Raw genomic sequence first — 25,898 nt, 5'->3', positions numbered from 1 at the left:
GGCTCCTGTTTAATTTTAATTCTAGAAGAATCATGCAGTATGTGAATATACTGAAACATTTTCTAATATTTACTGTGTGAAAAGGAAGTCAGAATCATTGATGTTAAGAGTTGTCTTCTGATTTCTTGGGAGAAGTCTGGAGCAACTGGCCGTGACAGCGGAAGTAGGCAGCATCGCTGGGGAGTTTTATTCCTAATGTCTCAAAGTAATATCAGATTAGGCTAATCTTTATGCTGATAGTATAAATCATCCACTTTGAAATGATTTTTGCATTTGCATTTAAGGCTGTTAGACTCTCTCTTTGGGCCTATCTTGCTATATCTAGTTGCTTGAGTCAATCAGTGAGGAAAGCCCTGAGCCCTGGCTTCTTGGAAGAGCAAGACTTCTGTGGTTTAGTCTACATATCACAGTCCTGCAGTGAACATCTCACTTTGTTTGAATTAAAGTTACTATCTTTCGATGAAACCATTAAAGAGTGACTGAATTAAATGCATCATAGATGCACTCATTTCTACTGGTAGCAGAAATATTTACTAACTTCAGCATTAACTGTGGGCTGAAGGCTAGGTTTTTGATAAGTGCTGTATTGTAAAATTTCAAAGAGTTATGAACTGGAACTTGTGTTACATCAAGAAACCGTTCCATATGTTTCTGGCAAAAGAACAGTATTGCACAATACATTATTTAAGCAAACAAGACATTAAGTAATAGTACAAGGAGGAAACTTGCGGAGAAGGAACGTACAGATAATATGGAGTCAGTTTTTGACAAGCAGTAGGACACTTCAGTGCTTACTGAGTCTGTTTAAATCAAGAGCATGCTCATGTGGGTAAAGTGCTTGCTTTCTTAACACTACCTTACTTCTTGAATATTTGTAAAGAAGAAAGTTCAGAGATGTTTTAACTTCATTTTGCTATACATTTTTTTCCCCTTAAGAAACCTTACTTGCCTTCGACCATGAGGCAGTTGCATCTGTTTATCTTAACTATTTCTTTAAACAAAAAATAAAAGCCTATGTGACATTTGCTTAGAAAAACTATTAGAAATGTTGTAATATTTAAGGTGATACTTTTTACAGGACCAAGTTCAAATTAGTCTTTCTGGAATGTAAGGCCGGAATAGTTTTCCAGAACTTGTGACTAAGTAGAAATCTAGTATACTTGTAATTATTATTAATTACTGCTATTAACATACTATTTCGTATGCTACAAACTATGAGATTATTACTAAGTAAAACTGGTAATACTAGAGACTATTTTAGATTCTAGAAGCTTTAGAATATTTGAGTTTTGGCTTAGAGAGAGTTAATGTCAATAGATTGTGTTTCTACACTTGATATTTGAGTATTTTAAGGATTTTTAAAAAAGGCTTGTCTAAGCAAACAGTATTTTTCATTCAGTACATTGTTACATTACTCAAAAATCGTGGTTTTGCTTACATGAGGATGGTGGTTAACATTTGCAAATGAGAGCTGGGGGTTAAGATCGATAGCTCTATGAAAATATCTGCTCGATGCTTAGTAAAGGGAAATGGCAAGAATTGTCAGAAAATGGGAGAATGAAAGAGAGAACATTATTGTGACACTGTTTCCATCGATGGAGCCATATGGTATCTTAATACCATGATCTGGTCTAGCATTCAATTTCAAAAAGAATATAATGGAAATGGAAAAGATCCCAAGGAGTGGAACATCTTCTAGGAAGCACTGCTGGAGACAGAATACTGAGCTACATGGACCCTTAATTTGACCCACTACATAATATCACAAATATTCTTTATTTTCTCAGTTATATCTATTAAAAGTAATTAATTTTATTAAGGATACCCTTATTTAGTTTTACGTAATGAATACATTAATTTAAATGTTTGTTTTGTATGCTGTTACCTTAATTACCATTTCCATCCAAATGTATCTTGGTATCATTCAAAGCAAAACCAAATAAATAATATATGCCTCATTCACTAACCTTAATGATAAAAGTGTAAAAAATAAGAATCTGCATATATGCATTACACTATGAAACAATGTGAAACATGAACCAAAACAATGTGGAAAGTGAACTGTATCTTTCTGGCTATGAAAAATAACAACCAAATTTACTTCAAAGGTTATATTTTAAGGATTGTGATGGTCTATGAGAATGATCTGTTTCTTAGAAATTAAAGCACAGAATATAAAAATATCTTGCTTAAATCAAGATTTCCCACTTATTGATTTGAATCATGCTTTAAATTTATTAAATATATATAAAAATATTGAATCAAAATAATTTTAGTCAATTTGCCTAGATAGACTATATTTATATCTGACTGGTTTAATATCAGCATTTCATGAAAGGTAATTTTTTTCTGCTCTAGGAAAATAACAATAATATCTGGCATATTCAATCTTTTGATTTGTTTTATTTTTCATTCTGGATATTAGATTCACTGTTCCACTGAAACTTTCAGCCTGAGCAAGTGAGATTTATAAACTACAGTTTCTTTGTATTCTTTGTATTAAATGTTAGATGTAAATAGTGGTTAAAAAATCAAATAACCTTAAAAAAAAGTCTTTCAAAACCTATACATTATTATCACTATATTTATGTTCTAGTTACATAATATGGCTATTATTTATTAACATTATAAAAAATCTTGCTCTAAAACATTTTTTAAAGGTAGCATTTACAGAGTATTTTTATAAAATATCTCTATTTCAACATATTACGGGTAGAAATTTCTGGATTAATAAATTTTTTTCTGACAAAATATTTTTCCGACTGGGTATTTCTCATGTTAGCTATCTTATAGTAATTTCTACGGTTTACTCCAAAATATTGCAGATAATTTCAGGCTTGTAAAGACCACCTTCTCCTTTTCCCCCACAATTATAGAGAAGCTTAAATTTTATAAAACTATCCCTGAAAAAAGTCTTATTTACTGTAATATTCAAGGTCTGAAAAACTTAAAGGAATGATAGTTCAGTTTTATTTCAACACGTGCAGGTAAATCAATGCCAACATTTATTTTAGAATTCTACACAATGCAATTACAATTTGCAAAAAATGTAAAATTCTCAAAATGCAGCTCTTTCTGGAGAAAGTACATTGTTTATTGGCAGTAAATGAACTCTTTTAGGTAAACGTGGATAAGAAGATAAAACAAAGTGGCTCACGGCTGTCTTGTATATGGAAGATGCCTGGTTTTAATCAGTTTGAGACAGGTTATATTGCTAGAATGCAATTCTATATTCATGTTGAAAGTGACTGTAGTCTACTCAGTTACATAAATTTACTCATGGTATTTAGTTGTGTAAATCAGGTCCGGCCTTTGAATTCCTATGAGTTGCCATTTTATTATATTCTTAGCTCTAGCTACACAAAGGCCTTTGAATTCTTATAAGTTGGCATCCCATCGTATTCTTGGTTCTTGGTACAGAATATATATAAAAAAATCTGGTTTTTAGTAAAATACTAGATAGGAGAAAAAAAATAACAACTCTGGTGCAAATAATCCCCAGTAAATGAGATAATGTCTATATGCTAGTTAAACTTTACAAGTTCCACGGGATACAGCATACTTTTAGATGTTCATGTTTTCATGCAGAACTATTATTTACTTTGCACAAGAAGCTAATATCACTGAAGTGAATCTGTTGTACAAATTAATTTGTTCCTGTATTAAATTGACATGGTGTATACATCTCTTTTTTTTTTTTTTTTTTTCCAGCAGGTGGACTCATTGGTGGAATAAAGAAACTTCTGAATGCTGAAGGACTTGCACTTGACAATGTAAGGATGGATTAAGGTGATGCAAAAAAATTAGATAATTTCTCTCTTCTGTTTCACACCATAATCAAGTATATAGCGCTGAGAACGTGAATGTTTTAACAAGTTTGCCTGACGTTTGTACACCATTAGGACTTGAAAATCCTGTAATCTAATTTGCAGAAGTAATTTCTTATATATTCACAGCGAAGTCTTGGTATGTTCTGTATCCTGGTTGTCACAAAGTATCAGAGTGCTCCTTTCCAGTTGGTAACGCATACTGTAGTCAAAACAGATCTAACACACCCATCCCAGGACTGGCTAGTCTGCATGAACTGCAAGTCAGGAGGTTGCAAAGGTGATGTAGTTCCCTTCCCTGGCCTGTGGCTGACTTTCTGCAAGGCCAGTCACTGGGTGCCAAGGTTGAAAAGTTTGAATAATGTTTGCCAGGGCCACAGAACCCAGTAACTGAAATGGAGACAGCAATTGTCTACCCATCCTCTCTTTGATGGCATGGTAAAAGAATGCTTCTCCTGGATTCATTCCACAGGAAGATCACATTTGATCTTCTGTGAGTTACTTTCTCTGGGCTGAGGGGCAGTTTATATGGATTACATGAGACAGCAGCTGAACAAGAGGCTGTGTTTATGATTTTTTTGCAAGCAAGACTTATCATACATTTAATGGCATCAAGATATAGATAGTTGTAGTATGCCAGGCAGTAAACATCTAATTCTGTCTAGCCATTTGCTGCGGTCAAGACATTATGAACATATGAAAACAGCTCACCTAGCAATGTGACCTGCTTTTTTTACCCTTCCATTCCATTCATAGCTAAAGTTATCAGAAATCTGAGAAAGCTACGCTTATTATGCATGAATCATTTGACAACCGTTGAGGATGGCATAACCTTCGTTGTAAGATCAGTTTCTGGTGAACTCAGTGAACTTGAAGAAATCCAGCTAGTCAACTGCTGTGTCTCCAGTGATGCTGTGGAAATTCTAGGTAAGAATAGTAACAGTAACTTTACAAACTGCATATGTATGTTTTGGCAATCAAAACGTAATTCTGTAACAGAAGAAAAAAGCATATAAGGATAAAATCGGGAACACTTAGGTTCACAATGAGTTTCAGTTAGCAGGGATATAAAATGCAGTAAGGAAAGTTTATATAAAGCTTTTATATAAATTATAAGTATAAAAGGTACATAAAATGGAAAGATAAACTATTGCATAGCTCTGTAAAAAAATAGGAAAGGAAATAATGGATGATGCAAACAAAACTAGTTTTCAAAGTTGTTTTTTGTTTAAGTTATTACAAAAAGATTCATTCTGATCATGTTCCTACTCAAATCATTCTAACAAGGTCACAGTAGTACAAGCAAGGATGAATAAAAATTATTTAACTAAAACAGATGAACTCAGGTTAGCAGAACTTGGGAAAATTCACAATTAAGTACATAAGGAACAAGATGAAAGAATCACTGAACCATAGACAACTGTCTCTGAAACTTTGTAGAGGCAGGAAAGTGGAAAATTCAGTATCTTCTGCTTGAAAGGAGGAAATTATAGACAAGTCAACCTCACTTTGATACCAAGAAAAATTCTGAGACAGATTATCACCCAAGCATTTTTAAGCACTTAAATGGTGATAGAGATAAAAGGTAGTGTGAACAAATCATGTCAAACCTTTTCAGGGAACAGGGTAATTAAGATTGAGAAGAGCAAAGATAAGTTTGGATCGTAACTCAAATGAGGCTTTTAACACTGTCCTATAACAAGAAGCTAATGAAATATATATAAATAAAACTAGCGCACAACTAGTTAAAAAATTACTTTCAAAGACTTATCACAAATGTTTCATTAAGTGAGAGATCATTTTGGTATAATCAATTAAGTCCCTCCTCATTCTAACCAATATTTTAACTGATGGCTTAAATGACAGAATGGAGGATGTGCTTATCAAGTTTCAGATGATACTGAGCTTGGAAGGCTTACAAGCCCTCTTGGAATACAAAACCATAAATAAAATTGGATGCATTTAAAAGGTGGTCCAAAAACAATGTTAGGCAATTCAGTATAGACAGCTATGAAGGGCTGTAGCTGGGAATGAGACATCAATTTCATTAATATAAAATGGCGATTAGCCTGTATAGTAGGAAAGAAGCACAAATCTTCTATGGAAGACTGAAAATATTACACTATTGCAAAAATCATGTGCTGGAGAGTCTGGAGCAACAAATCTATGCCCAACCTCAGTATCACGATTAAGAAAGGTATAGAGAAATCAAGAGAGAGAGCACCAAGGACAGCTAGAGGTTAAGAAAATGTGACTTATGAGGAATATTTTAGTTTTGTTTTGATTGAGAGAGAAGTCTGGAAAAGATACCATAAAATGTTTTTGTTCTTTAAACGTTGCTACAGAGAGATAATAATCAACCATTCTTTTTGTCCACTGGGAGAAGAAAGTAGCTAAATTTGCAACAAAGAATATTTAGATTGGATATTGGCAGAAACATTCTAAAGCCAAGAAGGTAAAATAGCACCTAGGCAGAATATGGAAAATTTCAAAGAGCAAGATAGATAACAATGTATCGTGACTGGTTTAGGCTCGTCAGTATCCTGCCCCACTACAGATGGTTAGACTCTAAGGTCCTATCTAGTCCCACTCTTCCACAATTCTTTGATTCTGTAAAACATACATTTTTATATCATAATAAAAAAACTTGACAGCTTTGTGAAGCGGGAAGTTGAAGTCTCCAAGGCTTAAAACACTGAAGAATCTCCCATGTGTTCAGGCAGCTTTGACCTGCTTCCATGTTACAGAGTCTTAAATCTGTCTCATCAGATGTTAATCTCATAGATGTTGTCTCATCACCACTGAAGATTCATTTAGCCACCAGAGTGTAAGTTATACAGAACCATTACTCCAACTTTTACAGCTGGCCAGGTCCTTTATTTTATCAGTTCCTGGAGACACAATTAACAACAAGAGAACCCAGTTTGCACCAGAGGGGCATCAGAAAAGTAAGAAAAACCTGAAGGGTTTTAAAAATTTTGTCTTGCTGTTCATTAAAAAACAAAGCTAAGAAAGGTGCAATAGAAGACAAGTCATGCTGCACTGAAAATATGTATAACAAGCTTTTTTTTCCTTCCATAGCTCAGAATCTTTGTAATTTGCCACAACTGAATGTACTTGATTTATTGGAAAATTACTTAGAAAAGAAGGGAAACAAAAAGATGCTATACACAGACTTCTGGCAAGTCAGAAGATTTCTTTAGATAAATCATTTAAATTGGGAATGATCTTCAATTATAGGACTTATCTAGACAGAAATTCAGTAGTTCTTTCCTCTTCTAAGTAGGATATAATTGGTATCCTGAAGCATTTCCTCTCAGTGAATGGAAAGTTTCTAAAAGTGAGAAATATTGTATGCAATTGGCTGCTCTATCTTTGCTATCAAAGCAACAGTCTTGGAGTCTGTAACCTGCCAGTATTTTCTTCACTATTGAAATGTGATTTGGTTTACATTTTTAAAATGATTTTACAGTGGGCTATTATAAGAAAAAAAAATTAACACTTATTTTCTTTACATCCCTGGGGAGATGATGTAAAGGTTTGCCTAACAAAATTGTTAGAATTACTGGAAACAATCCCACACCTGACAAAACTGGGACTGAGGAAACGGAGCCTCACTGATGAGGAGGTCAGAATTCTAGGTAAGTAAAGGTACTGTGGATGAGCAAAAGATGAAGGACCAAAACTAGAAAAAAATCAAAAAATCCAGGAAACCCAATAACTTTTAATAATGTAAGTGAAATAGCATCAAGTTTGGGTAGGAGAGATATATATTATATATATATATATATAAAAAACATATATATAATTAGATGAGCCAAATAATGAACACATTTTTACTGAACAAAAACCATTTTTCACTTCATAAATATTGCAAGGAAGACTGCAGGCAACTGGAAATTCCCAGTGAAGAATCTCCTTGAGGGGGAATATTTTTCTGATTGACAGATGGATTATCTCCTCCATAAACACGAGAGGAATACAAGTGGACACTTCTTACATCAAATCTTCCACTGACATAAGATCTGTTATGGATTGTACGTCAATAGTAGAGTTAAAAAAGGCTTATCGAGGTAGGTAGCTGAAGATCAGGGAGATACAAAAACTATCTAGATTCACATCACTCATCCCTTCTGAGGATACAGTAGGAATGAAATGCCAAAATGAATGAATATTTTCATGAGCCTGACCTTGCAATGCTTTTGTGTGAATGATCATGAGCAGCAGTCCTTAGACCCATTTAAGTTAATGACCTCTCTGTAGTTAAAAGGATCCTGTTGTGTGCAGCATACTGCAGGTTAAGTTTTAACGAGGAAAAAAATGTGATCTGTGACTGCTGTGTTTTACAGTCTTCTACATAAATATATGTTCACAGGCAATTTTTTTGAGAAAGAACATGTGGAGAACCTTCAGCACTTGGACTTTGCAATGAATTGTGTCACAAATGATGGCTGGCTTTCCTTCATGCGGCCACTGATCTCTCTCAAGAAACTGGTATTGTAGATTTCAGCAGCAAACGAGGCTGGGTGCCTGCATCACTGTTAGTCTGTAAATTAAGTCAGGTACTAACCACACTGAATTATTTAAAGAAGATTAAAGTGACTGGATGGAAATTTGATTGCCATGAACTTGGACTTATTAATGGTGCAAAGGTAAACTGCAGAAAACAATTTCAGCTAGTGCATTCTTAAACAGAATGAGCTTTCCCAGTGGACGTTCACTTACAATCTTCCATGTTTGAGAAATTATCTTCTCTATAATCACACATCACATCAGCAGCTCTAGGGTTATTTGGATCTCCTGGTCTGCTACTGAAATGGGTGTGAGAATAGTATCACACCCTCTTCTGTGAGAAACAGGTCAAAAGAAAGTGAGAGAGAGATCACCTTGCATTAGCCTGAAATCCTGCAACCTGTAATACCTCTCAGTCTTCAAATGGTTTCAAGGAGTGTTCACTTTATCTGTGTGTGCTTTTTATGAACTCATTTTTATTAGCTTTGAAGTTTAACTGTGTAGATTAGGGAAAGCTCTTAATAAGAAGGTAACAAAGGCTGCAACTTGATAGATAATAGGTGAATGTTTTACCAGGTTTTTTTTTTTCAGTTAAATATTGTCTGGCCTAGCACTGAGAAGTTTTTCCTACAGGCAGGGCAATTCTAGTGTAGTTATATCTCTACAATACACTATGGGAAAATTTAATGCAGAGACAGAATATGTCAATAAAAAGTTAGACCTCTAAAATAACAACAGTATGATTAGAGCGTATTAGCTCTGCAAAAGGGGACATGGTCATACAAGCGGCCAGAGATGTAAACAAGAGCTATTCTGCAGTTATTAGCTACAAATGAATTCTTACTCCACAGCAAAACACCAGATAGCTTATCTCAAGTGACTTTTACCATCTCTAAGTTGCCACCATTTTGGCTTGTAAAAAGAAGTCAGCAATTATTTATTTATTTCGTAGTAAGCTACTTCACATTTAACGTGTGGTAAAAGTTTACAGGTGGACATTACAGCAGAGTTCCAAGTGTGCTCTTAACTTCATACTGTGGTCCAATTTATAGGAAGTTGGTTGTTTTCCAAAACCCTTAGTTCCTGGTGTAGACAAGCCAGAAGGCAGTCTCCAAGCCCTCATAGTCCACAAATATCCCAGGAGAGAACCGTGTACACAAAGCAGCTCCAAACACAGCAAAAGAAAACAGAGGAGTCACTTGATCGCTTCTGTAAAAAGCGGTGGCCAACTCAAGACAGACGATTTCCAGTCTGCCACTGGAATGAAGGGACAGGAGCACCAGTTAGAACTGCTGTTTCATTTCTCTAGGCAGTGTTGAACCATGGGTGCTTGTACATCACAAACCCATTAACTCTGTGTTATCTCCTTATAAGCGCTTGTACTTGTGAGTTCTGTTTTGTGCCAGAGTCCTTCAAAGCTGTTTCATTCTTCTCCCTGTGCCCTGCTGGTAAAAAGAAATACAGCATTTCCCCTGTGGTTAGGATCCTTCAAAAGCATGATCTCAATTCATCAAAGCACTGAATTCAGTGAAAATGTTTGTTATCTCTATTGATAAAATCTGACACAGGCTAGAAAATATTTTTTTTCCAAGCAGCAAAACCCTGTATCAAATATATAGACTGAAAACTGAATAAGAAGTAGAAAAATGAATTTTAAATTACTAGGGTGCATCTGTGAAAACAGACACATGGATTTCTCTAGTAAATACTTATTTTTTATTTTGACACAGAAAGGAGATTTCAAAATAATACAGTTTAAAGAAGATAGTCTCATCAGCATTTAGGAAATTCAGTCCTTTCGATTGCTTAGTTGCTTACTAGAGCAACTTTGTGCTTCATAGCTCTATTTCAGATGGGTCAAAGTGTGAAAGAATAACCAAGCTCCTGGTAACCCCTGCATCTCTCTTCCCACAGCTGTATTTCATTTTTTTCTTTCCTACTCCCTCAGCATACTATAGTTCTCACCAAAGACTCTAGTTAATGTTGTTTACAGTAGAAACAATGAAAAGTTGAATAAATTAGAGAACACTTTTGTTCTGCCTATTCCTTTGTTTACTCTTTAGCACTGGCACCTGATGCTGCAGACCCAGGCGAATTTCTTGCAATCCACAGCATTTTTTTCTGTAAGAAAAAACAAGTAGAAAAGCACACTTTCTATTTTCTGGTGGATATTGAATTGCAACATACTGAACGTTCTTGTCTTGAGATGCATAAATTCACTCTTGACAGTTAAGACATATGATACAAAACCAAAGAGCTCTATTAGGCCTCAGAATTAATGTACTAGGATGTGGAGAGATCCTTGAAACAACCAACATACCTTCAAAGGACTTAATTTTCCATTTAAAGATAGCTGCGAAAACTCAGATGTAGAAAGCAGCTGACAGAAAATAGTTAAAAGCTATTGCTGAACCTGAAGAAGAAAGTGTGGGTAGTCCAGGTAGTTGGCCTTGTAAGACCAAGATCTTGGAGAGATGATGGTAAAAATTCAGTCCTGGAGCTTGTATGGAGATGGGACATCCTTTTTTGAGGACAATTGCAATTAAGGCACCTTAGAAGGAAACTTAGGGAGCAACCAGGGGCTTGGACAAGATGCTGAGAAATTAGAAAGACCAAGAGAATATTTACCTTGTACTCCAGGTGACTGTGCAGTTTTGTTGCCAGTTGGCATCTTGGACATAATAGGACCAAGCTGGAAACCTGAGTTATAGAGCAGGAAGATTTAGGTAGGGCCTAGAGAGAAAATAAGAGCCAGTTGAGGGCTTATGACCGATGCTGTGCCAAAACCCAAAGGACTATGTGAGCACGGAGGCAATCACCTTCCTAGAGCTATGAATGGGATATGTAAAGTTTTTGAGTGGAGAAAGGGAAAGGAGAAGAGAACTAAAGAACAAGTCCATGAAGTCACAAAAATGAACAAATGATGTTGCTCAGATAGTTGGGGACAAATCTGTACAAGTTTGATTTGACAGTGCTATCAAATTGAACTGCTGACTGTGCTTGGTTTTAGGCTCTCATGCTGTTCAGCGTTGTCTTCCAGTCTGAGGAACTTCTGTTTTCTATGAAAAACTTAGCAAAACCGCACATAGTTTAGTTATTGTAATTAAAGGACTATTCTCTTCTTTTCAATGTGTTGTGTTGTCTTTTATCTCAGTGTCATGTTTCCAGAGAGGGTGCTTTGCACTGGCAGCCTTTTGCCCTCAATTTGTGCTCATGTAAGTAAATACATATAGCATATAGCAACGGAAGATTAGGCACTAGAAAAGTGGAAGATTATGTTGTGTAGAGAACTGGAGTGTGTTCCGTGTCTTGTGAGATCAGAAACAAGTGCCATTAACTCCAGGCTTTGGAGGAATCCTTTACTTTTGCTAAGTAGTAGAAAAGTCTTTGTTAAGACTGCCGATAGGGGGAAAAAAAGCAAGCAGCTGAAGAGCAATGTTTTAACCACTTTCAAAAACGGATAACTGAGTCTTTGGAAAACAGTTTTAAAGAGGAATCAGTTGCAGCCTGTAGACAGTCTCAATCGTACTAGAAGAAAGACATAATAAGACCAAACCCTAGTTGTTCCGTGGTGGAGTCAGTGAACAAACCTAAATTTTGGTGTGCTGTTTTCCTGAGTAAACGGGCACATTTCAGTACTTCTACAAAACATTTTAACAGTGAAAATTAACCAGGAGTGTCCTCTCCTCCATCCTATAAAGGAAAGGAGCCTGAGACATATATAAAGCTGACTGTTCACATTCCTTCAGTTGCTTTCCCCAGTTTTCCTCCACAATATCTCGGATCATATTCTTTTGTATTTTGTACGTGCTTGTAGTAAGCACAGTAGTGCTGCCTGTAAACAAGAACAATTTTAGGTTTGTTTTTACAGTCTATCCCCTTTCCTTCCTAAAGGTCTGATGATTAACAAGCTGAGTTATAATGCTATTGCTACACATTCACAACTTAGGGATGAAAAGATGCTGATGAGATACTTAAAATGTCAAAACATAGATATACAGAGAGCAGGAAACTGCACCCTACAGAAGATCATTGTTTGTTATTACAATACTGTATAGTGTATGCTTTCAATGATTTATGAACGATCATTTAATCTGCCTTCCCAGCCCTCTGGACCTGAATTAGTCTCTTGATAGCTCTGATTAACTTGGCCCCCTTCAGTCGTATAATGCTGTTTTTGCTTGGAGATAAGCAGCTTTTGGTTCGTTGTATTTGGACTGTTTCCCACAAGTGGTATAAATGTGTCCTTAATGCTTCTTACAAGTTCGTTAATAAGATTAGAAGGATGATTGTAATATTTGTTGATTACTATCCAGTATACTGCTAATCCATTATGGCGGTGAGGAAAGGGAAGTACACAGCATGGATTTGAACATAAATCGCAAACAGTAGCACTTGTTAACTTTCAGCAGCTTATGTATTTTATTGTGCTCATTGCTAATTAAAATTCTTACACAGAAAGCTTGCTTCACCCTAGGCTTGACCTGCCTCATATGATGCACTGAGGTGGCCATTTCCTTGAATTAGGGTAGTTTGGGCATGTGACAAGTATTCTCTGATCACCTTCCTTATTGTGAGTCTCTAATAACTAGCTAGCACGCAAGAAGAGCATTAATGTCCTTATTGTGTTAGTTCTCCTGTGTGAAAACATAAAGGGTTCCAGTGGAAGGGAAATAAGATTGGGACTGTTTCTAACCATAGAGATTCCTTCACGTATGGCAAGCAATCCTTTAAATCTACTCCTCTGAATTTGCTTTCCTTTTCTCTTTTAACTTTAGTCTTTTCCACTCCCATTCTTTTTTTTTTTTTCCTGTGAATATTCCCTGATATCCTTTTTTTATACAAAGAGATTTTTAACAAATCTTTTAACAAATTTTGACTGGAATATAGGAATGATCGGGTTACTTTCATGGGACCTGCAACTGCTCAAATGCTTTCAAGACTGGGACCACAAAAATTAGCTTGAGATTTGGATAAAATGGTGTCACCTGCCAAAAGGCAGAAAATAACAGTAAGAACAGATCTGTCAGTGTTAAAATTCAGAAAATTCTCTCCAAATTACAAAAATATAATAGGGAAAACAGCCAAGGGTTGTTCCTCTTCAAGCCCACGAATACGCAAGTATCCAGAGAGAAATCTCATTGCTCTGGAGACACTTGCAGAAACATGGCTACTTCCAGGCCTTCTAGGCACATGGATGCCTCAGGAGTTCTACTCACAATCCCTTAGGTTCTTTACTCAAAATTAACCCAGAACACTTTCAATTGAAGGTCTGAAGGTACAAATGTGGAGCACACTTCACTCAGCACTGCTAGTAGCAAGTGTCATACTGGAAAATTCTGTAGGAGCTCACACACTCAGGGCAAGAGGGCATGTCAGGTCACAGATAAGCCTAAAAAAGGCCCAAACAACCCCTGTTCTGAAAAATATTTCAGAAGATGAGAGTGAACTTGACTGATTGGTAGCGAGCAAACCTTTTCCAGCACTACATGAAAAGAAGTAAGGATGACTAGGAGGTTTTTCCATGGGCTTCAGGACAAAACCAAGTATTTCATTATAGCCACAGCCTGAAAAATGAGATAGTATACTAATATCCCACAACAGTCAGAGTTAAACTGTTGTAGCATATTAGTCAACTCCTAAGCATATATCTTATAGGGACCAACCTTTAGGCCTTTTCACTGGCAGATTTACAGAAGCACTATAGCCTGGGCCAACACTCATAGGCAGTTATGCACAGTTACGCTCCACTGATGTTACTGGGAGTCTCTCTGGCATCTTCAGTGGATCCTGGGCTTCACTGCTCCTTTGACTCCTCTGACTCTTGAGTGTACACAGTCTCACCTTTTGCAATGTACTAATACTAGTCTGTGCCTGGCACAGAATCACCCTTAAACTGTTGTACTCCTTCTGCTGACCATAAAACCACAAGAATAACCTCTGTGAATTTTCAGCAAACATTAAACAAAAATTTCAGGTTGAAGGGAAATGAATTACTGAGCCGCTGTTCTACATAATCAATCAATGACTCTACTGCTGTTAGATTAGATATCAGGAAGCACTCTTCCATATTCACCTTATTTGAAGCAGGAAACTTTTTATTTATATCAAAATGATGCAAGAGCAATTTGGTTTTTAATAAAACCCGACACTGAGTTTCCATTTTGAAGCTTGACCTGACTCATCCAAAAAATCCACAATAAAATTTAAATCTGCGCTTTAGAGGCAAAGGAAAACCAGCTTTGTTCTTGAAAATGTGAAGCGGTCTTCACATGTTGTTGACAGTATGAGCAGATTTGCTAGCCAAAATGCTAAGCTAAAGATGGAATAACAAACTGAAAGTAAACCATCCCATCTCCTACTCTAAAGAGAAAATAGAGAATATTTCCCTTACAGAGTTCATTCGTGAAAGTGTTGTGACAAATGAAAACAGTTAACTATTTGAATTGTACCTGAGCCAATACCATTTTATTTAGCAAAGGCTCTAAGAAAACATTATATTAACATCGTGTTACTGTGGGAAGTTGAAAGAATCCAGACATGTAGGGTTTCCTTTTCCTAAAGGAATTTTTCAGAAGAAAGTACAAATGTAACCTAAAAAGATGGAGACTTGTGACATTTTTGTTATTCTTTGCTTAGTATGATTAGTGCTATATATTTCTATTTCAGTTTCGTTTAGGAGCTTCAATAAAATATATAAAACAGAAACAGACACTGACTCATGTTTTTTTCAATGAACAGCATACGCTGGAACTTTTCTAACCCTGGAATGCATATAAGCTAGTAAATGAGCTGATCCAGTGCTCCAAATAAATCATGGGTCAGTCCATTGTATTTCTCAGGAACCACTGGGTGTCACTGTGTCTCTACAAATGCAGCTAAAATGGGCTTGATTTATTAAGGAAACAAATGCCGATCAGTTGCAGACAATACCTACGATTATTGTGTCTTTTTATGGAACTGTCAGGTTGCTTATTCTCCTGTGTATACAAAACTCTTAAAAATCCCCAAGTTCTGTGTACTGAACAGCCAATGAGCAGAAAAACAGCAGCCAGCTAGGAGGTAGCCCTAGGAAAAAGAGAGAATCCTTCTTCTGCTTTGTATGCAATGTATAATGGTGATTGCTGTCACTAGCACGGGTGTAGTTCATTTTATATTTCTTTATTTGCAATGTGTTGGCTACAAACACATTTCTTTATTTGCAATGTGTTGGCTACCGTTCATTTTGTCCAACCTCTGCAAGTCTTGTATTATTAAAGCCTCATACCTTACTGCAGTTAGAGGCCATTCTCCTTTAAAAGATTCATAGTAGCTATAAATATCACCTTCAGCATGGAATTCAGCCTGTAAACAGTGTGTGCTCCAGAAGGAAGTTCTTTCTTCAGTGAATATTTTAAAAAGAGTGATTGTGGCACAGAACAGCTTAAAACTCTGGTTTCCAACCCTCTGTTTCACCAAAAGCTTTCACTCTGACCAAGGAAGCAAAGGCCAGGATGACTTTTAGGTTCTGGACAGGCCATTGTACATATTACACCCCCAAATACTTTTCCAACTGTTTAGATTTCACAGGACAGATTGTAGTTGTCAGTGAGGGTTACCGTGCCCTGCTCACAGAGCTGGCAACACTAACCTGACCAGCACCAGCCCAGCCTGGCGCTGAGCCGTGCTGAGCTCCCACCCGCAAGGGCTGAGGGGTTGTTACGGGACTGCCAATGGGTAGAGCAGAGGCAGAAAGGAGTGCTGCTGTCGGAGGAAGGAGGAACCTGGGTCCTGCTCACCAGGATACTTTAAAGCCCTCACTGGAGAGTCCAGGCACGTGAGCAGCCTCTCACAGTCTTTTTTGATACAATTCTGCCATGTGTCGTTGTCATGAGCTGCACACATGCAAGGCTCCGAAGAAATACGTGGTGATATTCTGGCATCTGTGGACTTAACACCAGTGCGAGCAGAAGGCATTAAGACTGGCAGGTTCTCCTGAAGATATGAGATGCAACATTTCTTTCGCCTTGCTTCTATGAAGCAAGGACAGAAAGTGCTGGTAGAGTGCTTTTTTTATTTAGGGTCAAATTCATGTGATGCATTCAGCTATTTGAAGCATTTATAATAGAGACAGGCAGCTGTAAGTGTCAATGACAGCATTCTCATTGATCAGTCACAGCAAGAGAGGCAGGAAGGTGAGTGCCCTGATGAAAAGAAGGGAGACAAGTACTGACTTAATGTGAGCCATACATAGTTTGTCTTCTGAAGTCTGAATATGCATCAGAAACATTCCGTAGTGGAGGACTGGAGCAAGTATGCAGTTAGCTCTGCCTCTGTGAGTCTGTAGATGCCTAAGCAGTTACATAGACTGAGATCCTGAGACTGCGGCTAGAATTGCCTAAAACTTAGCATTTTTTACTCCAAAACAGGGACGATTTCCTCTCTGATCTGAAATGGAAACTACAGTCATTGTCATCCCCCACAGATTTCTCTGGTCTTCTTGCTTTGTTATATTTTTTTGTTCAAAAGGTGACGAAGCTGACCTGTCTCCTGAGGACTCCCCGGCGGGTTTGCTGCCGCAGCCCTGCAGCCTGGCACAGTGCTCAGCTCTCTGGCAGAGAGCCCAGGACACTCGAAAGCCCCTGTCTGTGTCCCGACTTCCCGGCTCCTAACCCCAGCTCAGGCAGCCTAAAAACTGCAGTGTCTACATTTGGCACCCAGTCCTCCTGCGGGGAGAGGGGAAGTCTCATGAGCCCCTGCGCGAACTGAGGCTCCCAGCGCTCCTGTGCTCAGCGTTACAGCCTGGGGGTTGGCGAGAAGAGAACCCTCCAGCTGGACATACAGGCGTCTTGAAATCCTGTGGATCTCCAGCCATCGGCTAGCTTGAAGAGCAGGCACTCGTGCTTTGCGTGTTCTATAAACATGGAGTAGATCTACGTGGAGGTTACCACCAAACTGCTGTTAGCCCATCCCCAGTCCAAAAATGACTTTGATCTCTCAAGCCCCAAATCAGGTCTAAAACTGTGGAAGCAAGATTTATGAAGGGTTGCTCTCTGAGGTGCTGCTTCTCTCTTCCCAAGCCTTTAATGGCCTGAATGTCCTCATTCTCCTTCCCGACACTGGGTGGAGCCAGGTATTGTTTGGGCCTTCCCCTTTGGCAGCACGGTTTTGCAGAGATGGAAATGAGAGGAGCAGTCCTGTTGCTGCCAGGATGGATCCTGAGGTGCTCAGTTATTTCTGCTCTCGTCTTTTTCTGTCAGAAGGGCCAAGCAATGGACCTCACTTGCTCTCTGCAGAAGCTGCTGTAGCCCAGAAGCAGGGCTGTGAAGCCAGCAACCTATTAGAGGGATTTCTTCTGAATATTTTGTCAATTGCTCTCTTCTGCAAACCATCTTTCTGTTCACAAACTGTAAACTTTGGGTCTCCAGCTCCTTCCAACTCAACTTATTTTAAGCTTTGCCAGAGCTGGTCAGAGCTTTGGACCTTGGAAACACAAACTCCTGAACAACCCACTATACGAATTGTCAGAAAACTGGGCAAGTTTTTAAAAGAAACATGACTGTGATTTGGGAAAAGTTTGTTGAAACCAAACTATTTTCACAGAATATGTTGTTTTTGACAGATCAGCATTTTCCAATCACATTACATTTTGTCTTCAAATTCCTGAACAGCTCCAGTCAGGTCTTCGTTCTGGTTCAATGACAGCAATGAGATCATCATCCAGTCACGCCAGACAGCAATCCAGTTTTGTAAAAGGACTTTTCTCAAGCTGTGAGTTTCTACTTTGCAAAAGGTCTTGCCAGTACTTTAAAACACTGTTTGCATTTCAAATTTCCCTTTCTTGAAGGGAAAATCACAAGATGCTGAGAAAGAGGAACACCAAAGGCATACGTTTATTGTGAGATCGTTTGTTCAAATGCAACCAACTGCAAGTGTTGATGACATCTTTGGAAAGGAAGGTTAAGATGATTACCTTGAGTCAAATAATAACAAGAAATCAGGGTGTTTACACACTCCCTCCCCCATTCTGCAAATGTAAAAGCAACATCTGTGGGTGTATGTCTCTTGGTTGAAGGCAACTAGGGGCTGTAAGATAGGAAATGACAGAACTAATCAGAATTTGCTGACAATTCAACTCACATGCTGTGATTAAACTGACATGTCCTCGAATATCCAGCAGTTAGAGACACTAGCAATACTGTTAAGGGGGATCTTCACCAGAAGCATTTCTCCAAATATTTAGAATCACTTTGTGCAGGATTACCTCTGAGGTCCTATTTGGCTTACCATGTTACACACAGTTTTATCAACTATGTTTATTTACTACCCCACTCTTAATGGTATCCATGGAGTATATCGTTTCCTACCCCTGAACCTTTCTTTTCATAGGCTAATGTCAGAGTGCTCTCTGACTCTTTTTTTTTTAATTTTTTTTAACCATTTTGAATTGTGGCACCAGACAGGTACTATGATTTTAACACTGCAGTCCTTAGTGTCAAGATTGCCACCAAGAGCGTGCATGCAGGGGTTCTCAGATTTTGCTGGTTCACACTGAGTCTCAGAATGATGTAAAATGTTCCCTGTTTCAAAAAGGCCTGTGGGCAATATTATTGGATCACAAAGATCCAGCAATAAGATTTTAATCCTTTAATCCTTTAAATTTTAGGTGATTGATAAATTCAGATTCAAAGATCATGATCCAAATTGGCCTCAGAAGTTTTTGGTTCAAGGTAAATCAAAACATGAGACTTGATTTTCAGGGCTATTTCTGATTTGCCTCCTTGCTAAGGAAATAAGTTCATCAGAGGAGGAGGCAAAGCATTCCAGAAATATTGAACGAGAATTTGGAACCTTCAAACTTCACCTGGTAAGTGCTTAGATTTGTCTTCAAAGTGAGACTGAATGCAAACTAGCTGTAATGCAGCTTCAACCCCAGAACTTTTCAGTCCACTCTTCAGCAACATTAAACACAGTGGCAGCCATAAAAGTCCACTATGCACTAAGGAAACTTGTTGAAACATGCATGCTTTTGCTCACTCCAGACAAAAAATAAACAGAGTAACAAGCACTCCTAGACTCAGGTGAGTTGATTTGAAAATACTTAACATTTACTGATCTTAAAGTGAAATTTACTGAATAGTGGGCAGGCGGGGTTACCTTTTACTGTTTGTGAGGTACAGTAGTGGCACAACTCCTGACAGATCAGCCACTTCCAGGCCCAGCCCTCCATCAGAACTGAAGGAAGCAGATGAGAACAAGAATTTTCTTTCTCTGGCCTTTTGTCTCCAGACATAAGATTTGTCCTGAGCTTCATGGTTACACTTTGGGTCCATCTCCCCAGTTCTGCGATATGAGATTTACCACAAACTTCTTTATGAGTCACTTAGGAGCCTCTAAAGTACATAGCCTGTGAGGAGCTTATTGCTTAAGTTTTACGGGGCTCAAGCAAATAAAACTGTTTGAATAATAACAATATCTGTTGAACTCAATAAACCTAGAGGATTTTTAGATACAGTTAAAATGGTGCACAAGCCAGAGGTATTATTAAAACTGATTCATCTCAGGGCTGTTGTAGCCTGAGAAGCTTGCAGCTGGTTTATGTCAAGGTTACTGTGGCTGCAACATCCTGATGAAACCAATTTAAACCTCCCTTATTCATTTTTCTACTGTGTTGTAGCTGTCATCAGTGTATAGACCCAGTGCTAACCTCAAGGATATATTTGAAAAATAAAGGTAAACTTGAGTTTATAGGTTTTGGTTAAACAGATAAAAATCCCTATAAAATATTAGGGGCTATCTAGATCTTCAGTTTAATGTAAATTCAGAGGATTGCCATAGAAACAAATGCATTTTTTTTCATACTGGAAGAAACTAATGAATTAGAGCAGTGAGTTAAATAATTTAGAAGATGAGTATGGATGACTGCTTAACTCTCAAGCAGCAAGCTTGTTCTATTTATAGCATAGTTTCCATTTTTTCTCCTTCTTTCTGTATGTACTTCAATAATTTACTTATTCATTAGTGAAGTATTGTGAGGTCAGTAAGCCCACAAACTTGCCCTTTTCTATACCATCATGTGAAAAATTTGCGTATAAGGGACTTGCTTCTGAGGTCAGATGAAAAGGGTACATAGAGAAGATGATCAGCTTGAGGGCAGAAGTAGTGATGCTGACATGTTGGCATATATGAATGATCCTGTGACTGATTTATCAAATGTAGTGTGATGACACCATTGCATGACTGACAATTTCATTTCAAAGTGTGGGATGACGCTACATAATTATCCTTCTGCCTAGAAATAAAAGGGCAAGTTGAATGTTCATCCAGTTAAATAGTTCCAGAAAGGGAATATTTCACTGGAAGGAAGTGCATTTGCAATGCAGAGGATCCCATTTGATTTAGGCAATGAATTACTGGATGCATGACCTCTTAGTTGAAAGCAGGACATGGGCAGAATCTCTCATGATATTTGAAAAGGGCACAGAAAGGCAAACTATTATGGCCAGGCATTCAAACAAGTGAGAAGACAGCAGCAAGGTCCCAAAGGTAATGACAGAGGCTCCGGAATGGAAAATAAAGAGATAGGCGCTCTGGAGGTCAAACAGCATTGCCATGCGTGTTCCCTGTGATACCACTGAATGTTAGATCAATGCTGGAGAGATCACTGGTGGGTATCAAGGAGCAGTTTGGTCTCCATTCACATTTTAAGCTTTTTGCTGCTAGTCGTTCAAACTCCCTTCTACAACAGTTTTAGCTCTCATCAGCCAAAAGGTGAACAAAGCAAATGCAAATGCTACTTAGCAAAAATAAGACCAAGAAGCTCCAAATTCTAACAGGACACGCTACAGAGAGGCAAGCAGACAAGACAGTACATGGCACAGTGTCAGAAAACAAAACTGTCAGGAGGAGCCTCCCTGTGGGTGAAAATGAACCACTGAATATTATATACCCAGAACTAAAATCTAGGGATGTAAAATTTTGTGGAGCAGCAAGTCTCCAAAATCTACTTCAGTAGTATTTGATTAAAAAAAACCAAAACACAACACTATATAAAAATGAGAACTCTTATTGAAAATAAAGACCTAAAAGGGGCAACTAAAAGAGTAAATATTTGTGGATAACATAAAGACTATTTATAGACAAGATATCAAAGGCTCAGAAGGATTGCAGGACTTTTACCACACAGAGTTCAGATATATCACCACACTCCACCTTAAACCCAAAGCGATGAAATGTCATGATTTAATATGAGGTTAATGGAAGGTATTTGAAGTAAGAAGACAGCTTTCAAATACCTGGGGCTACATTGAAAGGAGGAAAATGGAAAATAATATAAAACCTGGCAGGTTAAATATAAATGCATATGGAAGCAGGTTGGAAAAAAGTTTGAGGAACAACTTCAAAAAGACAAAAAACCTCATATAAATTCTTTTTCAAACAGATGAGGAATAAAAAGCCAGCCAGAAAGTTTGCAGGGTAATCGATGGCCAAGCACAAAAGGGAGGACTCAGAGAACATAAGGTCATAACAGAAACAGTAAACAATGTTTTTTTGTAGCTGTGCCCTCTTTGGAGTCTTTAGGAACATTTTTCCGTGAGACTACTTCTTCCTGGTGGTGGAATCTGAGGATGTGTCACAGATGGAATTGTCAGTGGAAGTGGAACCATCAACAAAGGGAAACAAAAAATGATGGTACCAAGATGTTGTTCAGAGCAGAGTTGTAAAGGATCGCCAGTCTGAAATAGCTGAACAATTAACTGTCATGCATAATTTCTTGTTTAAAACCACCTCAATACCAGCTGAATGGAATTTCATAAATTTGTCAGAAACAAGCATTCAAAACGATTGAAAACATCAGCTAAACTGGTAAAAAACAGTGGTACAGAGTGAGCTGGAAGAGGGGTTAAACAGTGAAGTGGCAAAATTTGCCGATGATACTGTATTGTTCAGGGCAAATCAAAGTGAAAGCTGACTGTGATGATTTGCAGGAGATCCTTATAATGCTGAGAGAGTTATAAAACAACAAATGAAACAGAATGCATAAGTGTAAAGTAATGCCTGCAGGAGAGACAATTCTATATACATGTAGACTCAGAAATACTTTCTATCACTCAGGAGAGAGATTTTTAAAGGTAAGTCCTTACTAATGAACAATTAAGCCGCTAATATGCTGAGAATTATTTGGAAAAGGGTATGGCACGAACCCGTAGTGGACCCAGAACCTGAAAACCGTGTGCACTTCTAGAGCCCTCATCTCAAAATTTTATAGTAAAAATCTCAAAAATTTTATAGCAAAAATAGAAAAGATAAAGAGAAGGATGAGAAGCTGAACAATGGCTTCCCTGCTAGGAGTGGCACACAGCCCAGAAAACAACGGAGGGATGCTGTGATAAGACTTCTGTAAACAGAGTAGCAAAGGAAAGGTGAATAGGAGTTAATCGTCCACTGTCTTTTCTAATAGAAGAACTACGGATACCAAATAGACGTAAAAGGTGACAGATTCGAAACAAACAGAAAAGAGACACTTCATATCATGCACCACAAGTTCTTAAATCCCTGAGCTGAGTACGTACTAGGGAAGCGTCACTAGATCCCTTCCCTATTCTTATGCTTGGATTCTTCCAAGTATAAGAACAAGGACTCTCCTAAGACTTGGAGTCTTGGGAGTAGAGTGCTATTCTCATGTCTAAGGAGAAGGTTGCTACTCTCATGCCACAAGACAAATTAATTTCATTCCTCTCCTTTCCAGTTTCTGAGTTTATTTGTTAAAGGCTCTTATCATGTCAGCAAAATATACAAGGACCTGGAATTGAACTGCTGTAGCAAGAGCTTCCCAAGAAATCTGGGGATAAACAGATAAGTTTAGTTTCTGTTGAACTTCAAGCAGAAGTCATTTTGGTTAAACACGTATCTCCACAGAGAAAACATCCCTTTTAAGGCAGAACAATATTAGATTACAGGGTATGTGACACCATTTTTCCACATTCCAGTTTAACATTCACACAAGCTCTTCCTCCCAGATGTGACATTTCGCCTGACACTTACTGCACGTCACGCATTGGCCTGAAGGCAGTAGGTGAAAGTGACATGGCATTTAAAGAAAATGTTCCTGACAGCATTGTCATGATCTGCAATCCCATGAAAATCACTACCATTTATTTACAGTGGCTTGGTTAAAGATCTGTACCCACCCCAAGGGCATAAAGCAGTGACCTAAAGTCTTAAATAGAATTCCGCTTAAAGTGAAATAAAACAAAGGAAATATGCCGCAGTAATAATATTTGAAAGATCTGCTGAGTGGTAAAATAAACACTGCTTCTATTTATCTGGCTATCAATCCATGGAGAACACAAAGTAATTTGTCATGCTGGAACGGTGAGACTCATGAGCATCTTTGGGATCACTTAACTCACATACATGAAAACTTAGTGGGAAGACACAAGATCAAAACCATCCTGTTTTTAACTTGATGTTACAGCCAACACTGAGTAAATAATAATTTCCCTTTCCTTTTCCCAGCAGTCATCAGTGTTACTTAACTCAGGAATTCCAGCTATGCTCAATTTTAATTTAATATCTGAAACAATCTTACAATTTGCACTAAGAAAACATTTTTGTGCATTTGCATATTTTAAAAAAGAATTTACAAATAAACTGGATTGGTTTAAACAACTGCATTTTAAAGCATACATGATGTTCTATAAGGGTAGCTGGGAGACAGGATGTGCGGATTACAGCAAATTGTCTCTGCAGATGTGATGGATAGGCTTGGGAACCACATACAGCTGCCCCCATGGCACATACCATAGAGAGGTCTGCAGGGCAGAGGAGGAGCTGGTACTTGCCAGCTGGAGCAAAGCGCCCATTGAGATGCTCGAACTGGCACTCGGGTGCAGGATGCGCCCAGACTCTCTCCCCTAGTATGAGCCCAATCCCATTGTCAAGGCAGGCCTTGCATTCATACAAGGAAAAGGAGCAAGTCTGGGCTAAAATATGGCCCAACGAACCACACAGATGCACTCATGATTCTAGGGAATTTTCTATGTAGTTCCCTTTCTGGGTCATGTTTTTGACTGCCTAGTAGGTGGGCGTGAAGATGCCGACTTTTCTGCACCAGAAGAAGAGAAGAAGCAGCCATTGCTGTTCCTAACAACTCTCTATTCAGGTACATAACATCAAATCAGAATTACAAGGCTGCTCTTTAATTTTGTGTACCTTGTGCTGCATTTTACCACATGCTTCCACATTTTCAGAAAATTCAGTAGGAGTGCTACAGACACTCTCAGTCATGACAAGGCTGCGTTACTTGCCATGTACGACACTGAACATTGAACAGGAACAGAAATGTTGCTGGATAAAGCAATAGATAAAAGATTCTGGGAAGTGTTTTGCAGCAATGAAAAAAAACCAAATCCACAATATATAACAGAAACATTGCCTATAATTTGGCAGAAATTATTTTAGAATTATTTCAAGTGGACAGTAGTATGCAAACATGAACAATATGCACAGAGATGAATACTCAGAGACTAGCACGAAGGGGAAAAGCGACTGGAATAGTGTCTGAGTTCATATTGCGGGGTTACGGAGAGGGTAACGGAGTGAATGGCCTGGTTCTCAGGGGGGAGCTGCATGAGGAGTTCCAAAGGGTTCTCCCTCCCGATTTTACATCCATGAAGAAAAGGAAGAAAATGAACCAGAAACAAAGGATAATCTAATTAGCACTGAAAACCTACAGCTATTGACTCTTCCTGTAAATTCAGTGGGCTTTTGATGAAACTCTTATATATCCAGAGCAGGGAAAAGAAAAAGGAATGACCAGGAGAAACATTCTGAAAGGTGGCTTAGTTATCAGTTTTGGGGATTTAAAGAAAGGTGAGGAAACAGCAATGAGCCCAGAGCAACGACACTGCTGAACGTCTTGCCTTCTTTACATTTCGCATCTCCTTAGCCTTCTCATTAGAACCGCATCGCTGCTCTGAAACAGTAGGAGTCAGCAGGATAAACGTACTGTAAGAAATGGATTTTCATCCAACAGTTCAAAAGCCTCAGTAAAAATGGTAAAGCTTAATCTGTCTGCTGTGGGCTGTAGCAGCAGACAGCATGGGTGGGGCTGCAGTGCAAGTCTTGGCTGCCTGTTTTTTTCAAGGAGCTTGAATAAAGATATTTATTCTTGGAAGAAAATAGGTCAATTATTTTCTATGGCAACTGGAAAATAAACACACAAACTGGCAGCAAAACATCTATCCCCGGTTTAAAAAAAAAAAAAGACCAAGTAAAAGGTTACTTTGTAATATTCATTGCTAAACTATTTATTCAGTTAAATTCCATGTTGGCTTTTTAGAGCCCTGCAGAGCACAGCCTGCATTGCTGGGAGCTGATGGGACAAGCCTCAAGAAATGCTGCAGAAGCTGAGCCTGAACCTCAGCCTGACCCAGGCCGCTGCTCACAGTGAGTAGGGAGAAATTTCGCCTGGATGCTCATGCAGCAGGAAACGTGAATCATGAGCACTATCACTTCCAGAGGAATTTGTGTGTGCGTTCTTTGCATATAAATTAAATTTGCAGCTTAAAAGATGTC

General features: G+C 38.1%; 1 protein-coding gene across 1 annotated transcript; it reads left to right on the top strand.

Moving 5' to 3' along the window:
* Positions 1–1,529: 1,529 nt before the first annotated feature.
* On the top strand, positions 1,530–24,491 carry NLRC4 (NLR family CARD domain containing 4). The gene is given in 8 exon segments (XM_086626146.1): positions 1,530–1,608; positions 4,584–4,754; positions 6,909–7,008; positions 7,347–7,468; positions 8,203–8,325; positions 8,328–8,479; positions 18,985–19,048; positions 24,403–24,491. Coding segments are annotated over 8 exon segments (900 nt in total).
* Positions 24,492–25,898: the final 1,407 nt, after the last annotated feature.

The sequence above is a fragment of the Tauraco erythrolophus genome, chromosome 2, assembly GCF_009769465.1.
Source record: "Tauraco erythrolophus isolate bTauEry1 chromosome 2, bTauEry1.pri, whole genome shotgun sequence".
Taxonomy (NCBI): Eukaryota; Metazoa; Chordata; class Aves; order Musophagiformes; family Musophagidae; genus Tauraco; species Tauraco erythrolophus.
This window is presented reverse-complemented; position numbering and strand designations above follow the sequence as displayed.